Raw genomic sequence first — 18,325 nt, 5'->3', positions numbered from 1 at the left:
AGGCCGTATCGGCAGCTAGAGCCGGGTGCTCTACGCTGCCGTGATGCTAGCCCCCAGCCAAACGGAAAATCGGTGGCCATAATTACACCATTTTTTCTGTCGCAAAACGCCACCGTTCACACGCTGTTATGGGGACATTGCCTCAAAATCTAAGAATCCAGCCCAGAATAATATATTGGGTGAAATTCTCCCGAAACGGCACGATGTCCGCCGACTGGCGCCCAAAACGGCGCCAATCAGACAGGCATCGCGCTGCCCCAAAGGTGCGGAATGCTCCGCATCTTTGGGGGCCGAGCCCCAACATTGAGGGGCTAGGCCAGCGCCGGAGGAATTTCCGCCCCGCCAGCTGGCGGAAACGGCCTTTGTTGCCCCGCCAGCTGGCGCGGAAATGACATCCCTGGGCGGCGCATGCGCGGGAGCGTCAGCGGCCGCTGACAGTTTCCCCGCATGCGCAGTGGAGGGAGTCTCTTCCGCCTCCGCCATGGTGGAGACCGTGGCGGAGCGGAAGGGAAAGAGTGCCCCCACGGCACAGGCCCGCCGGCGGGTCGGTGGGCCCCGATCGTGGGCCAGGCCACCGTGGGGGCACCCCCCGGGGCCAGATCACCCCGCGCCCCCCCCAGGACCCCGCCCACGCCGCCTTGTCCCGCCGTTCAAAAGGTGGTTTAATCCACGCCGGCGGGACAGGCAATTTTTCGGCGGGACTTCGGCCCATCCGGTCCGGAGAATGGAGCGGGTGGGCCCGCCAAACGGCGCGGCGCGATTCCCGCCCCCGCCGAATCTCCGGTGCCGGAGACTTCGGCAACCGGCGGGGGCGGGACTCACCCCAGCCCCCGGCGATTCTCCGACCCGGCGGGGGGTCGGAGAATGACGCCCATTATTCTTAACAATGTATTTTGGGGGCATTTAATAAAAAGAGTTGTTCACATAGTTTTAAAGGACTATCTGTATATTTTTCCCTCACTTTCCATATTACAGAACAAATAACAACACGATTTTCACAGGATATTTGCAAAAATAATCTGACATGTCCCTCTTATGGAGGAGATTAGTATTACATCATGTTGGTGCATCCTGCACAAATTTGTGAAAGAGTAATGCTGGAACAGTCTTTCAACACATGAAGGAAACAAATTGACAATCCTATTAAGTAAATATTTTATTTCTATGTGCCATTTTTATTTTGGGTTATTATCTTCATTAGAGTATTTGATTATTTCCATCTATACCAGTTCCTTACAATTCTGAACTAAATAAGCTAATTAAGGGAACATCAATTATATTGCCTGGGCGGCAGTTCCATTGAGTCACTTTACTATTTGGATACCGACTCTTGCCACATGCGAATAGTGATTTCTGGATGATACCTCTGGCAGATCCATAATGAAGTTGTATGCATTGGCTTCCTTGGCTGCTCTGATAATCTGATCCTTTGTCAAACTGTCACAACCATAGCGAATATTCTCTTCGATGGTGGTAGCAAACAAGACAGGCTCCTGCTCAACGATTCCAATCAAAGAACGCAGCCATTGAATATTCAGAGAGCGGATATCATGGCCATCCAGTGTTACCTGCAAGAACAAATCAAATTTATAACAACACATGATATATGCAGTACTTTGTATTAAAAAGGTTAATTTATTGTAAATCGATACATTATATCAATTATGATCTATAAATACTGATATGGTGGGTGGAATTCTCCCATTTTAAGACCAAGTGCCACGACAGAGGCAGAAACATGGAGTGATTTCCACTGCCGAGGCCGGCAAGAAAACACGCCAAGTTTTCCAGCCTTGATCTCATTAATTATGCAGACAAGTGTTTTGTGCCATATCCAGTGGCAGGGCAGGCCTGGATGATGCGTAGTCCGCCGTTGTGTCCGGGTGCCATATTGAAAAGGCACTATTGAATAAAGAAGGCGAACAGCTGGAAAATAAAGATAGATCTCTGGGAGCACTGGGACTGGAAGCTGGATCGCCGAACATTTTTAGGCTGGAAGATTAATCCTCTCCAGGACACCTAATCTGGAAGGTCTACCAGTAGATGAATCCCAGACCTACTGCTGTGGTGTCCCAGGGTCCAGGATTGTGGGCTGCTTCCGTCCTGAGCTCCCAATGCAGCCCCTGATGTTGATCAGGTGAGTCTCGACATCTGCATGCCACGTTGTTCCAAATGTGTACCACGCCGGTGTGTTTTCCTGCTAGTATTGCAGAGAATATGGTGTGGGGGGTAGGAGAGGGGGTGGTGGTGTTGGGCCTTAATGGGATGCAAATTTCGGCTTCTGGTGGGTTTTCTGACCAGCCATGGTGGGTACCAATGGAAGGTTCCCCTTCAAAAGCATGCCAGTGTGAAACTGATTGCTGGGCCTCCCGCAATATTCTCCCCCCTATGCCCGTCATTGAACACGCTAGAAGGGGCTTGGGAGAATTCCACCCTGAAATAAAAAGTAATTGAGGAATATGAGATGGTCCGGCTTGAATCCTAAACATGAGTGCTATTTTATATATTCATTTTTCCTAATAGGTGCACAATATACTTTGGCAAGTAGAAATCCAAACTAATTTAAGATCCCCTTCGCTCCCCACATTTCGGAATTCATTGCTTTGTCCAAAGAAACAACTTGCATCATACTGCAGCACCATTCCCATCTCCAGGATATCGCAATGTACTTCACAGCTAATGAAAGACTTTTGAAGAATGGTCACTGTAGTTAATAATGTAAACAATTTGTAGACAATATGGTCCAGGAAACTTTCTGCTCATTTTTGCAAAAGGTACCATGGAATCTTTTACATCTTTAATAAAAAATGTTATTCCATCCTCTGAGTTACAAAGGCAATGTGCAGAGTGGACGGGGCAAGCCCCTAATCAATTTCCTTCATTTCTCCAAAATACAATTCAAATTCAAATTGAATCCAATTCATAGTGCCCACAAGAGAGACATACAGGATCCAAGCTGACAAGAAAAGGCATTGCACCTCATCTCACACTTGTTCCTCCTCTTGATGTTAGCCAAAAGGCGAAGAAATGATGGAACCTTTTAAATCTAGCTGAGAGGTAGATACGATAATCTATCATTAGCCTTGAATCTTTTTAGGTACAGCTATCAGGGGCGAAATTCTCTGTAATCGGCGCGATGTCCGCCGACCAGCGCCAAAAACGGCGCAAATCAGTCCGCATCACGCCGCCCCAAAGGTGCAGAATCCTCCGCATCTTGAACGGCCGAGCTCTAACCTTGAGGGGCTAGGCCCGCGCTGGACTGATTTCCGCCCCGCCAGCTGGCGGGAAAGGACTTTGGTGCCCCGCCAGCTGGCGTGGAAATGACATTGCCGGGCGGCGCATGCACGGGAGCGTCAGCGGCCACTCACGGCATCCCTGCGCATGCGCAGTGGAGGGGGTCTCTTCCGCCTCCGCCATGGTGGAGACCATGGCGAAGGCGGAAGGAAAAGAGTGCCCCCACGGCACAGGCCCGCCCGTGGATCGGTGGGCCCCGATCGTGGGCCAGGCCACCGTGGGGGCACCCCCCGGGTCAGATCGCCCCGCGCCCCCCCCAGGACCCCGGAGCCCGCCCGCGCTGCCTTGTCCCGCCGGTAAGAGAGGTGGTTTAATCCACGCTGGCGGGACAGGCATTCCAGCAGCGGGACTTCGGCCCATCCGGGCCGGAGAATCGCCGGGGGGGGCCCACCAACCGGCGCAGCGCGATTCCCGCCCCCGCCGAACCTCCAGTGCCGGAGAATTTGGCAACCGGCGGGGGCAGAACTCACGCCAGCCCCCAGAGATTCTCCGACCCGGCGGGGGGTCGGAGAATCCCGCCCCAGGTCTTTACTGCTTGGATTCATGTTTAGTGAAGTGAAACCACCCATATTGGACAAGAAAGAGGTTTCTTGTGAATACTTCTGTTAATTTATAATTGGTACGAAGTCTTACAACACCAGGTTAAAGTCCAACAGGTTTGTTTTGATGTCACTAGCTTTCGGAGCGCTGCTCCTTCCTCAGGTGATATTGGACATAATTGGTGTTCGCTCGACTAAAGGTAATATAAAATATGCTTCTCACACTGCACTGTTATAAGGTCTGACTACTGTGATGAATGATATCTGTACATACATGTACCTTTAATGCGTAGGCCCCTTTCAGACCGGGTTTGGAACCCTGGGGGACTCCGCCTCTGGCTCCGCCCTCAGGGAACTGTATATAAGGTTACGTTCAGTGGGAAGCGTGTAGTGAGCACACTTCTCGGCAGCTGTCTGGTTCTCAGGTAATTAAAGCCTTTGAATTATCAATCTTCTCTCCTGAGTCGTAATTGAGGGTATCTCAATTTAATTACCAGACTATATCAAGATGGACAGCGGTCTGAAGCCGGAGAAGCTCAATTTGGACGCTCGGTCGCCGGAGGCCAATGAAATTTTTAAATACTGGCTCCGGTGTTTTGAGGCCTATCTGAATTCCTCAGAGACTGAAGTTGACGGACCTCGCAAGCTGAGCTTACTACATGCCCTGGTGGGCCACCGACTATCCTCCGTGATCGAGAAAGCTACGACGTACGAAACGGTGGTCGAAATCCTACAGAAGCGCTTCGTAAAGCCGATAAACGAGGTATAAGCCAGACATTTGCTCTCGACATGTCGCCAGCGCTCCGGGGAAACGCTAGACGAATATTTGGAGAGACTCACCGTGCTCGCCAGGAACTGCGACCATAAAGAGGTGACGGCAGAAGTCCACATGAACTTACATATTCGTGGTGCTTTCATGTCCGGTATCCGATCCACGTATATCCTGCAGCGGCTCCTAGAAGACGGAGCTAAGGACCTTCAAGGCACGGTAACACTCGCCTCTTCCCTGGAAGCGGCCCACCATAATCTACACACGTACTCCGCGGTCCTTGCGAACCCCTCTCGATCCCCCACAGACTCGGCCGCGCTACAGGCCTGCGCCGCGCGATGACCCGCTCACACCGGGGGCCCCCCATGCTATTTCTGAGGGCAAGGCCAGCACTCACACCAGCGTTGCCCGGCCCCCTCCGCTATCTGAAACGAATGCGGAAAGAAGGGGCACTTCGCAAGGTCTGCCTGACTGGGCCCAAAAGCCAGAAACAAAAGTCTCATCGGGCCCAGAAATCGAACTCCCGGGACCACAGGCCCCGCAACGCGCCCGGGTGGTGGCCGGGCACGCCTACTTCCGACGCGTCATCGGCCTTGTGCGAGTCATGGGCGCGGCCATCTTCAAAACACAACACGTGCGACCGACGGCGGTGGCCATTTTGCGAGTCCGATTCAACCGAGGACTCTGACTGCCCGCAACTAGAAGTGATCACCCTCGCTCAATCTCGGCCGAAACACCTGCAAAACTCAGTGATGCAGGTTCAAATCAACGGCCGCGACACCCCATGCCTATTTGACTTCGGGAGCACGGAGAGTTTATTCCATCCAGACACGGTAAGACGCTGCTCCCTGCGCACCTATCCCGCCTCCCAAACTATCGCCCTCGCATCTGGGTCTCATTCGGTTCAAATCACGGGGTATTGTGTCGTGAACCTCGCTATTCAAGGCGCCAAATACGCCTATTTTAAACTTTATGCCCTCCCTCACCTCTGCGCTCCCCTGCTGCTCGGTCTGGACTTTCAGTGCAGCCACCGAAGCCTGACACTGAAGTTCGGCGGACCCCTGCACCCGCTCATGGTATGTAGCCTGGCGACACTCAAAGTCGCACCACCTCACCTCTTCGTGAACCCCACTCCCGACTGTAAGCCCGTCGCCACCAGGAGTCGGCAGTACAGTGCCCAAGACATGACTTTCATCAAGTCAGATGTTCAGCGGCTACTAAAAGAAGGGGTCATAGAGGCTAGCAACAGCCCTTGGAGGGCACAAGTACTGGTAGTCCGCTCCGGAGAAAAACAACATATGTGGTGGACTATAGTCAGACCATAAACCACTTTACGCAACTCGATGTGTAACCACTTCCCCGCATAGCAGAAATAGTGAACCAAATCGCCCAGTATCGAGTATTCTCCACGGTCGACCTAAAATCTGCCTATCATCAACTCCCTATCCGCCCAGTGGACCGCCCCTATACAGCCTTCGAAGCAGCCGGTTGGCTCTTCCACTTCCTCAGGGTCCCTTTTGACGTCACAAACGGAGTCTCCGTTTTCCAAAGGGCAGTGAATCAAATGGTGGACCAGTACGGCTTACGGGGTACATATCCGTACTTGGACAACGTCACCATCTGCAGCCATGAGCAGCAGGACCACGACGCAAACCTGAGGAAGTTCCTCCAGACCGCACAGGCCCTCAATCTGACATACAATAAAGAGAAATGCATGTTCCACACAGCCTGGCTAGCCATCCTCGGCTACGTCGTGGAAAACGGGGTCCTAGGCCCAGACCTCGACCGCATGCGCCCCCTTAAGGAACTTCCCCTCCCCCGTAGCCTGAAGGCACTCAAACGGTGCCTGGGGCTCTTTTCCTATTATGTCCAGTGGGTCCCCAGATATGCGGACAAAGCCCGTCCACTCATTAAGACCACGGTTTTTCCCCTGATGGCTGAGGCTCAGTCGGCCTTCAGTCGTATCAAGGCCAATGTCATCAAGGCCGCCATGCACGCAGTGGACCAAACCATTCCCTTCCAGGTAGAAAGCGACGCATCAGACGTCGCCCTCGCTGCTAGCCTCAACCAGGTGGGCAGACCAGTAGCGTTCTTCTCCCGAACCCTCACCGCCTCGGAAATTCGACACTCTGCAGTCGAGAAGGAGGCACAAGCCATAGTGGAGGCCGTGCTGCACTGGAGGCACTACCCAGCCGGTAGGGGGTTTGCCCTCGTCACCGACCAACGGTCGGTCGCCTTTATGTTCGATAACGCACAACAGGGCAAAATAAAGAATGATAAAATTCTGAGGTGGAGGATCGAACTCTCCACCTACACTCAACGAGTCCCCAGATGCCCTGCCCTGCGGCACGTGCACCAACGCGCAAAGAGACTGCCTGAGGGCCATCCACGATGACCTCTGCCACCCGGGGGTCACCCGGCTTGCCCATTTCATCAAGTCCCGCAACCTACCTTACTCCACTGAGGAGGCCAAGGCCATGACCAAGGCTTGCCAGATCTGCGCAGAGTGCAAACTGCACTTCTACAGATCAGACAGGGCCCGCCTGGTAAAGGCCCCTGGGCCCTTTGAGCGACTAAGCGTGGACTTCAAAGGGCCCCTCCCGTCCACCAACCGCAACATTTATTTCCTCACTGTGGTCGATGAATTCTCCCGCTTCCCTTTCGCTGTCCCTTGCCCTGTTATGACCTCGGCCTCCGTAATCAAGGCACTGCACAGCATCTTCACGCTGTTTGGTTTCCCCGCTTATATCCACAGCGACCGGGGTACATCGTTCATGAGCGATGAGCTCGTCGATATCTGCTCAACAAGGGCATCGCCTCGAGCAGAATGACCAGCTATAACCCGCAGGTGGAGAGGGAGAACGCGACAATTTGGAAGGCTGTCCTTCTAGCCCTACGGTCAAGACGTCTCCCAATCGCCCACTGGCAGGAGGTCCTACCCGATGCCCTACCCTCCATTAGGTCGCTACTCTGTACGGCCACGAATGAGACCCCTCACAACCGTTTGTTTGTCTTCCCCAGGAAGTCCACCTCTGGGGTCTCGCTTCCAGGCTGGCTGAAGACTCCTGGACCAGTTCTACTCCAGAGGCATGTGATGAGCCATAAGACAGATCCGCTGGTCGAGAGGGACCAACTATTACACACAAACCCTCAATACGCCTACGTCGAGCACCCTGACGGCAGGCAGGACACCATTTCCCTGCAAGACCTGGCACCCGCTGGCTCGCCCACCGAAGCCCCCCCTTCTACCGACACTCTCCTCCCCGCACCGGCTGTCGACTCTGACAGCGCCCCCCCAGAGCGCCCCCCTCCCCCCAGCCGGCGCCGGTACCAATCACCCTAGTCACCCCGGATACCCCCCCCCCCCTGCTCCAACGCGGGCAAAGGCTCAGACAACCGTGCTCCCGGATATACCACCACCGAGGACGACTGTATCCATCGCACCACCGCCGGAGCTGAGAAGGTCGACACGGACAATCAGACCACTCAAAAGACTGAACATGTAATTCCACTTCATCCCCGACGGACTATGCATTTTTTTTTTAAACAGGGGGTGAATGTGATGAATGATATCTATATACACATGTACCTTTAATGCGTAGGCCCCTTTAAGAACGGGGTTGGAACCTTGGGGGGCTCCGCCTCTGGCTCCACCCCCAGGTAACTGTATATAAGGTTATGTTCAATGGGCAGCGTGCAGTGAGCACACTTCTCGGCAGCTGTCTGGTTCTCTGGTAATTAAAGCCTTTGAATTATCAATCTTCTCTCCTGAGTCGTAATTGAGGGTATCTCAACTACCTTCTCCTACCTCGGTAGCCTCAGAGGTAATTCAACCTTCTCCAGCATATAGTTGCTACGCCAAAGTCAAGGATTACCTACGATTTATCGTTTTACTGTGTTTAAGGCATCTTTTGTTTGGCCTCGTTCCATCGATACCAAATAACTCTCCTCCCTCCTTTATCTGATGTGGGCCAATAAAATATCTTCTGAGAAATCTCAAAACTCAGAGGCTGTATGCCTTGCAGTATACCCTCAGACAAGCCAGTGTGATCTCAGTTAGGTGCTCTTAGTTCGTCTTTTGTTTCTCCGGGAGCTTGACCTACATATGATGACCCCAATGCAGAAAAAAATAATAATAATCTTTATTAGTGTCACAAGTAGGCTTCCATTAACACTGCAATGAAGTTATGGTCATAGCAGACTTACACCTATGGCTGCAAGTGCTAACATTTCCAGTGAGCAATCAACCACAGAGTCAAGTCAAAATCAGGAACTTTAACAACAAGATAGTAACCTGAGGGAGGCAAATGGTTTTTGGATGCATGTTGAATATTGCAGGACTGAATAGAAAGCAAGCATCTGCAGTTGGGAAAGGAATAGTGTATGTGGCAACCAGAATATCCCAAATGACTATGACTGTAAGCTATAGGAAACATTTATCCATACAGAAGGCAGGCAATCATAAAAATGCTTTAGTATTTATTTTTGACTTTTGAAAACAATTTGAAAGCATACCATTCCTTGATTAGGATCATAGAATCTCTGAATGAGCTGTACTGTGGTGCTTTTACCAGACCCACTCGGTCCAACAAAGGCTGTTGTTTCACTGGCTTTAATCACCATACTGAGCCGGTCAAGAATCTGTGAAATGTATAAAGGCAAGTCATAACCTGCATGAGTAAAATAAATTATATATATATATATTAAAAAATATATATCCAGACAAAGAGGAGATTTGTAATGGAGGTGATTTTGAATATTCTTTAAATATTCATTTATTTTAAATTTACTTTATGGAGCAACATGGTAACTAACACATCCATAATGCTGTGCGAAGGTACTTAGTGAAAGTCAATGGGCAGGATTCTCCATCCCCCCAGCCGGCCAATGAGGTTTCCCATTGTGGGCAGCCCCACGCCGTCGGGAAATCCACGGGTGTGGGTGCGTTGCCGGCACAACAGAGAATCCTGCCAGTGCAGAATTCAGCCTGATGTGCGGGTTTCACCGTTTCTGAGATTAAGTGTTAACGCCAACACAGAATTCGTGGACTTTCACGAATACCGGGTCCGGCCCGCTGATGATATGCAAACAGTGCGTTCCGGATCACATTGATGTCGTTGTCAAGGTGACAAAGAATTGTGATTTGGCGTCAAATCAGCGCCCGCTGTGACTTTAGCATTGGAACCTATTCTCCGCCCAATCATGTTTCGAGATTTTGGCGTTAGCCCACGGAGAATCCTGCCCCATGCCTTCCTTTATATGTGGAAGACAATTCCTGCTGGTTGGTTTGAGAATGCTACCTTGGGTGGAATTTTCCTTTCCGGGACTAGGTTCCGTGGCGGGGGTGGGGGCGTTTCCCACTGTGGAAGCCAGGATTTACATGCAGTACCATGTGACTCCCACAACATTTATTATGAAGATGGAGATTTCCCGCCGTTTTATATGGCAGGGCAGATTGGAAGGCAAGTGCTGCACCGTCATATCTAGGCACCAGTTTTAAAATGCACCCAGACATCAGCTGACCCACCGTAGAACACAGAAGATCCACCTCCATGAGGATCCTGAAGTCAGAATATCCACGTCATTGATGCAAAGTCACCCACTTCTGCACTTGGTGATCCAAGGTCAGGTCGCTGGAGGCCTCCATCTTGTCTTTGGATCTTTGTGAGCTGCCCCAAGCCTTCATCGGATAAGTCTGACTCAAGTTGCTCCAGATGTGTTCTGGACCAGCATGATTTCCCACTGGCAGCGCAGAAAATTGGGCGGTGGGGGTGCAGTTCTGGTTGGATCTTCATCTGCATCCCATTAGCAGGATGAAAATCAGTTTCCCATCAGCCTCTGGCAACCCGCCATGATGAGTGGAAAAAGAAATCTGCTGCCATTTTACACCGGGAGGAAACCCTTTAGTTCCCACCATATTATTCCCCCCAGCCCCTCCCCCCGCCCGCCCTCGCACCACTTACCATTAAACCACGAGGGACCCGAAAATTCCTGTACTCAGAGCTAGATTTGTTTGTGGCTAGGAGAAAGATTATCTTGTACAAGAGGTGAGTATCCAATTAAATAAATACTAGTCTATGTGACATCATAAATGCATAACATCATGGAAGGACTTGGACTGGTTTGATTGCCGAATGAGGCTGCAAAGGAAATATCCCACGCTCTCTTCACTAAGGTCCTGAGATTCTTCCTGATTTTTTATTCTCCGAGGAGATCAAATGGCTCTGGGTGGATGGGGAGTACCTGCGTTGGGATACATGTGGCATCACAACAATATCGGGCAGGCTGGATGAACCAGTGCCAATTTTCCCGTCTGTCATTTTCATCTTTTCACATGAAGCTCACTTTTAATGCATTAATGGCATATAACCAGCAAAAAAGCTTTGCGCAGGTCGAAGAGACACAGCCTGAGTGAGACACATCCAGAGTGGGAATTTGGAACTTGGTAATTTGGTGCAGTGATGTAATTCGGTGCAGAGTGGGAGAAGGTGCTTTTCCCCTATTGTTTTGTTCTCTTTTTTCTGGCCTGTAACTTTTAATCTGCAGGGAGAGAACCAGAGAGCATCTGAGACCCTCAGAAGGTAAGTAAGTGATTTTTACTCATTTTTACTTTTATTACCTTTTCAAATTGTGTGTGTGGTGGGGGGGGGGGGGGGGGGACTGAAGTGACATCACAGAAAAGCTGTGACCTGATTGGCTGGTTGGGAATCTACACTAAATTAAAAAAATTTAGCATTGGTAAACTAATTAAACATAATTACTTAATTATAATTTAGAGGGGTATCTAAGCCAGAGATCAGAGAGTACAGTATTTAGCTTTCACATTTATAGTAGAAATCTAGTGCTAGGAAACATATAGTTAACAGTAACTTTTTTAAAAAACTTTTAAATTTAATTTACTAATTAATTGTCGCAATGTCAATTAGAGAGGTGCAGTGCTCTGACTGTGAGATGTGGCAGGTCCGGGAGGCTTCCAGCGTCCCGGATGGCTTCATCTGCAGAAAGTGCACCCAACTGGAGCTCTTCACAGACCGCATGGTTCGGTTGGAGCAGCAGTTGGATGCACTTAGGAGCATGCAGGTGGCGGAAAGCGTCATAGATAGCAGTTATATAAATGTGGTCACACCCAAGGTGCAGGCAGAGAAATGGGTGACCACCAGAAAGGGCAGGCAGTCAGTGTAGGAATCCCCTGTGGTTGTCCCCCTCTCAAACAGGTATACCCCTTTGGATACTGTCGGGGGGGGGGGGGGGGGGGATAGCCTATCAGGGGAAAACAGCAGCAGCCAGAGCAGTGGCACCACGGCTGGCTCTGATGGTCAGAAGGGAGGGTCAAAGCGCAGAAGAGCAATAGTCATAGGGGACTCCATAGTCAGGGGCACAGATAGGCACTTCTGTGGACGTGAAAGAGACTCCAGGATGGTATGTTGCCTCCCTGGTACCAGGGTCCAGGATGTCTCCGAGCTGGTAGCGGGCAACCTGAAGGGGGAGGGCAAACAGGCTGAGGTTGTTGTACATATTGGTACTAACGACATAGGCAGGAAGGGGCCTGAGGTCCTGCAGCAGGAGTTCAGGGAGCTAGGCAGAAAGTTAAAAGACAGGACCTCCAGGGTTGTAATCTCGGGATTACTCCCTGTGCCACGTGCCAGTGAGGCTAGAAATAGGAAAATAGAGCAGCTAAACACGTGGCTAAACAGCTGGTGTAGGAGGGAAGGTTTCCATTATCTGGACCACTGGGAGCTTTTCCGGGGCAGGTGTGACCTATATAAGAAAGACGGGTTGCATCTAAACTGGAGAGGCATAAATATCCTGGCCGCGAGGTTTGCTGGTGTCACACAGGAGGGTTTAAACTAGTATGGCGGGGGGGCACAGGAGCAATAGGTCAGAAGGTGAGAGCATTGAGGGAGAACTAGGGTATAGGGCCAGTGTGGCTCTGAGGCAGAGCAGACAGGGAGAAGTTGCCGAACACAGCAGGTCTGGTGACCTGAAGTGCAAATGTTTTAATGCAAGAAGTATTACGGGTAAGGCAGATGAACCTAGAGCTTGGATTAGTACTTGGAACTATGATGTTGTTGCCATTACAGAGACATGGTTGAGGGAAGGACAGGATTGGCAGCTAAACGTTCCAGGATTTAGATGTTTCAGGCAGGATAGAGGAGGATGTAAAAGGGGTGGAGGAGTTGCGCTACTGGTTAGAGAGAATATCACAGCTGTACTATGGGAGGCCACCTCAGAGGGCAGTGAGGCTATATGGGTAGAGATCAGGAATAAGAAGGGTGCAGTCATAATGTTGGAGGTTTACTATAGGCCTCCCAACAGCCAGCGGGAGATAGAGGAGCAGATATGTAGACACATTTTGTGATGGGAGACTTCAACTTCCCTAATATTGACTGGGACTCACGTAGTGCCAGGGGCTTAGACGGGGCAGAGTTTGTAAGCAGCATCCAGGAGGGCTTCTTAAAACAATATGTAGACAGTCCAACTAGGGAAGGGGCTGTACTGGACATGGTGTTGGGGAATGAGCCCGGCCAGTTGGTAGAAGTTTCAGTAGGGGAGCATTTCGGGAACAGTGACCACAATTCAGTAAGTTTTAAAGTGCTGGTGGACAAGGATAAGAGTGGTCCTAGGGTGAATGTGCGAAATTGGGGGAAGGCTAATTATAACAATATTAGGCGGGAACTGAAGAACCTAGATTGGGGGCGGATGTTTGAGGGTAAATGAACATCTGACATGTGGGAGGCTTTCAAGTGTCTGTTGAAAGGAATTCAGGACCGGCATGTTCCTGTGAGGAAGAAGGATAAATACGGCAATTTTCGGGAACCTTGGATAACGAGAGATAGTGTAGGCCTCGTCAAAAAGAAAAAGGAGGCATTTGTCAGGGCTAAAAGGTTGGGAACAGACGAAGCCTGAGTCGAATATAAGGAAAGTAGAAAGGAACTTAAGCAAGGAGTCAGGAGGGCTAGAAGGGGTCACGAAAAGTTATTGGCCAACAAGGTTAAGGAAAATCCCAAGGCTTTTTACACGTACATAAAAAGCAAGAGGGTAGCCAGGGAAAGGGTTGGTCCACTGAAGGATAGGCAAGGGAATCTATGTGTGGAGCCAGAGGAAATGGGCGAGGTATTAAATGAATACTTTGTATCAGTATTCACCAAAGAGAAGGAATTGGTGAATGTTGAGTCTGGAGAAGGGTGTGTAGATAGCCTGGGTCACATTGAGATCCAAAAAGATGAGGTGTTGGGCGTCTTGAAAAATATTAAGGTAGATAAGTCCCCCAGGGCCTGATGGGATCTACCCCAGAATACTGAAGGAGGCTAGAGAGGAAATTGCTGAGGCCTTGACAGAAATCCTTGGATCCTCACTGTCTTCAGGTGATGTCGCGGAGGACTGGAGAACAGCCAATGTTGTTCCTCTGTTTAAGAAGGGTAGCAAGGATAATCCAGGGAACTACAGGCCGGTGGTTACGTCAGTGGTAGGGAAATTACTGGAGAGAATTCTTCGAGAAAGGATCTACTCCCATTTGGAAGCAAATGGACAAATTAGTGAGAGGCAGCATGGTTTTGTGAAGGGGAGGTCGTGTCTCACTAACTTGATAGATTTTTTTGAAGAGGTCACAAAGATGATTGATGCAGGTAGGGCTGTGGATGTTGTCTTTCTGGACTTCAGTAAGGCCTTTGACAAGATCCCTCATGGTAGACTATTACAAAAGGTGAAATCACATGGGAGCAGGGTGAGCTGGCAAGGTGGATACAGAACTGGCTAGGTCATAGAAGGCAGAGAGTAGCAATGGAAGGATGCTTTTCTAATTGGAGGGCTGTGACTAGTGGTGTTCCGCAGGGATCAGTACTGGGACCTTTGCTGTTTGTAGTATGCATAAATGATTTGGAGGAAAATGTAACTGGTCTGATTCGTAAGTTTGCAGACCACACAGAGGTTGGTGGAATTGTGGATAGCGATGAGGACTGTCAGAGGATACAGAAGGATTTAGATTGTTTGGAGACATGGACGGAGAGATGGCAGATGGAGTTTAATCCGGACAAATGTGAGGTAATGCATTTTGGAAGGTCTAATGCAGGTAGGGAATATACAGTGAATGGTAGAACCCTCAAGAGTATTGAAAGTCAAAGAGTTCTAGGAGTACAGGTCCACAGGTCACTGAAAGGCGCAACACAGGTGGAGAAGGTAGTGAAGAAGGCATACGGCATGCTTGCCTTCATTAGCTGGGGCATTGAGTATAAGAATTGACAAGTCATGTTGCAGCTGTATAGAACCTTAGTTAGGCCACACTTGGAGTATAGTGTTCAATTCTGGTTGCCACACTACCAGAAGGATGTGGAGGCTTTAGAGAGGGTGCAGAAGAGATTTACCAGAATGATGCCTGGTATGGAAGGCATTAGCTATGAGGAGCGGTTGTATAAACTTGGTTTGTTCTCACTGGAACGACGGAGGTTGAGGGGCGACCTGATAGAGGTCTACAAAATTATGAGGGGCATAGACAGAGTGGATAGTCAGAGGCTTTTCCCCAGGATAGAGGGGTCAATTACTAGGGGGCATAGGTTTAAGGTGCAAGGGGCAAGGTTTAGAGTAGATGTACGAGGCAAGTTTTTTACACAGAGGGTAGTGGGTGTCTGGAACCCGCTGCCGGAGGAGGTGGTGGAAGCAGGGACGATAGTGACATTTAAGGGGCATCTTGACAAACACATGAATAGGATAGGAATAGAGGGATACGGACCCAGGAAGTGTAGAAGTTTGTAGTTTAGTCGGGCAGCATGGTCGGCACGGGCTGGAGGGCCGAAGGGCCTGTTCCTGTGCTGTACTTTTCTTTGTTCTTTGTTCTTTGTTCAAAATGTGCTGAACCGGAGCTTCCTCGATCTTTTGTAGTGTAATACTGGTGTAATAATATCATGAATACTGACGATATCAAAAAAATTAAGGATCGACATGCTATAAAAATGTTTCTGATTTTACTTAACATCACATTAGTTTAAGCACTTGGACCCTTATTTCACTCTGACTGCAGAGCCTGTGCCACCTGTATTGTGTAAATAAATAAAACATGTTTCAGAGAATACCTTGACTTCTGGCCTGGAGGGATAATTGAAGGTCACATTGTGGAATTCAATATCACCTTTTACTTTATTCAGCTTGTATCCTTCTTCTGACATGCAGTCAATCTCAGGCTCCTAAGAAGAATGAATTTATTACTTTAGTTTGCTGAGTTCACATCATTTTAATCTGAACCAAAGACCTGAATAATAATACTTGAACTCACTCGGTCTATAGTTTCAAATATATTTGTGGCAGCGCCACGCCCAGAGGCAAATGTCTCCAAACAAGGTGAAGCCTGACCAAGATTCATAGCAGCTACTAGTACTCCCAGGAACACCTAAAATAAAATAATACATTTAAAGCTCACTCTAAATTCAACTTTGATGTATGAATATTGATGAAATTGGGAAATAATGCTGGTATTGAAAAATGGATTTGAAAAAGCCTTCAAATGATGAGACTGCGCTAACTCACAATTTTTGGAGGAAAAATTTGTGTGCTGCCAGAAGTGGCATGAAATGGACACTGCGGCTAAAGGCATGCAGCAGAACTTGCTGGACCAAGGTGTGCTGCAAGCTGAGCCTCACGCCTCACACAAACCCAGAAAGCTGCAGATGCCAACCACGCCTTCGGTTAACGCCTTAGGAAATTTGGTCAGCTCTGACATTAAACCAGCTCGTAGATAACTCTTGGGAGGGGGTGGAGAGGTGAGCAGGACTAACAACAACCTAAAATACTTGAGAGGAGCTGAGGGGAACAATCTTCCTGTATCACAGATCAAGAAGGTTACTTTATGACTTATGGGGAGCCTCCAGAAGTCTCTGAAGGTTAAGCCGTTGTGGACCAGGAAAACTGAATGGAGCACACTCAGTTTATGCTCTGCCAAGTCACTGCTAAGTGTGGTGAAGGGGCCCTAAACGGACACTGATTTGCATAACCAGTATGTCGAATGCCTGTTTCAGGCAGGCACCCTGGACAATTGGACGTTGTCAGTAAACTTTGAGGGAGGAGCGTGACAGATCGCAACCTGATTTTGGAGTGCCACATTTCAGATTTAATGATTTTTAAATCAGAAACACTTAGCAGTTAATTACACTACCACTGTATTTATCCAAGTAAATACGAAACATGGCTTGTTCTAAACTATAAAAAAGTAATACATTAAAAATTAAAGCTGCTGATCTGCAAAGCAAGTTTTACACTTTTGAGCATGTGAATTAGGAGCAGGAGTAGGCCATTATGCCCCTTGAACCTGCTCCTCCTATCAATCAAATTATGACTGATCCTGTGGACAAGAAGGTAAAATTCTACCCGATTTATTTTTGGTCTGAAGTTTTCTTTTATATTCATTGCGACTTCAGTAAATGTCAATTAACAATTGGACATTTTTCTATAAATATACCTGTAAAAGACCTCCAGGTGTATATTCATTCTGCTCTATGACCAGCCGAGACCCGTACCAAAATGCTAGAGCATAGCAGAAGAAGATTATCATCCAAACATAGCCCGTGAAAAATCCCACGATCATGCCTTTCCTAACACCCCAGCGTTGAGCGTAGACCAAGTTTTTATCATACCTGCATAATAGATTTTGAAATAATAAATAATGAATAATTATTTCGTGAGCATATTATTTTATTTTGCAGAATGTTTTTTTTAAAAACATTTCCTAATATCCAAAATAGGATATTAGGAAATGTTAAAAACAGCTTAAATAAATTCTGGAGCTTGGGTCATTTCCTCATCTTTATTATGTTTGTCAGTATAAATCCTGACCTATTATTCGGATTATGGATTTGCAATCTTTAATACAGGCTTCACTGTATGTATCAAATAACTTTTATCTTTTTTTATTAATAACTGATACAATATGTAAAAGAACAATTGTACCATGGTAACTAACCTTTCCACCTCTTTTTTCTCACCACTGAAAGCAGCCACTGTTCTTATGGATGAAAGTACTTCATCTGCGACAGCACCAGCTTTAGCATAAGCCTTTAATCCAAGCCCAGTCAGTTTTGAGACAGACTGTAAAACAATTATAGTTAATATTATTCCAATACACCAACCATGTTCTCTATTAAAACATGCAATTGTATGCAGATTGATTTAAATATTATTTTAAATCAGCTTGCATTGTAATGGATTCTGCACATATATATCAAATTGAACCCCTACATAGAAGCCTTTAGAAAATTAATTAATAGCATTTTCAGTCATTTACAACAAATTTCATTTGTGACTACAAATGCAATGATTTACGACAGTGGGGCGGGTGGAACCAGGAAAGTAAAGACCTGTCAGATGGATATCATTGGCAAGAGAGTTACTCGAAACTATTATTAGGGATTGAGTATTTGAACATGTATGAACTGATCATGGACTTGTGAAGGATCGGTCATGCCTACTAATCTGGTTGATATTTTTTGTGGATGTGTATCGAATGTTTATGGATATGGACTTTGAATTAAAATTAATTAGGTAAAGTTATCAGCAAAAATGAGACTGCTTGAAATTGGAAATAACTTCAGAACACCTTTTCCCCTTCCCCCATCACCCACATTCTCTCCGCCATAACTATTAACTCCCACAGGAATCACATTCAACCTCCTCACCATCACCCTTCAACCCTCCCCCTTCACCTTCTATCCTATCCAAGTAAATGTAGAGGTGGTCCCCT

General features: G+C 48.3%; 1 protein-coding gene across 4 annotated transcripts in view; it reads right to left on the bottom strand.

Moving 5' to 3' along the window:
- The window catches only part of LOC140389431 (bile salt export pump-like), a 155,297-nt gene that overhangs the window by 77,906 nt on the left and 59,066 nt on the right, over positions 1-18,325 (bottom strand). For all 4 annotated transcript variants that reach the window (XM_072473575.1, XM_072473581.1, XM_072473588.1 and 1 more), the window contains 6 exons: positions 17,549-17,673; positions 17,048-17,222; positions 15,869-15,982; positions 15,669-15,779; positions 9,118-9,243; positions 1,365-1,568 (listed from right to left, as the gene is read on the bottom strand). In XM_072473575.1, the coding sequence (XP_072329676.1) occupies positions 1,365-1,568; positions 9,118-9,243; positions 15,669-15,779; positions 15,869-15,982; positions 17,048-17,222; positions 17,549-17,673 (855 nt within the window). The remainder of the gene's footprint in view (positions 1-1,364; positions 1,569-9,117; positions 9,244-15,668; positions 15,780-15,868; positions 15,983-17,047; positions 17,223-17,548; positions 17,674-18,325) is intronic.

This window comes from Scyliorhinus torazame, chromosome 2 (assembly GCF_047496885.1).
Source record: "Scyliorhinus torazame isolate Kashiwa2021f chromosome 2, sScyTor2.1, whole genome shotgun sequence".
Lineage (NCBI taxonomy): Eukaryota > Metazoa > Chordata > Chondrichthyes > Carcharhiniformes > Scyliorhinidae > Scyliorhinus > Scyliorhinus torazame.
Note: the sequence above shows the minus strand (reverse complement) of the source record. Positions and strands in the feature narration are given on the sequence as shown.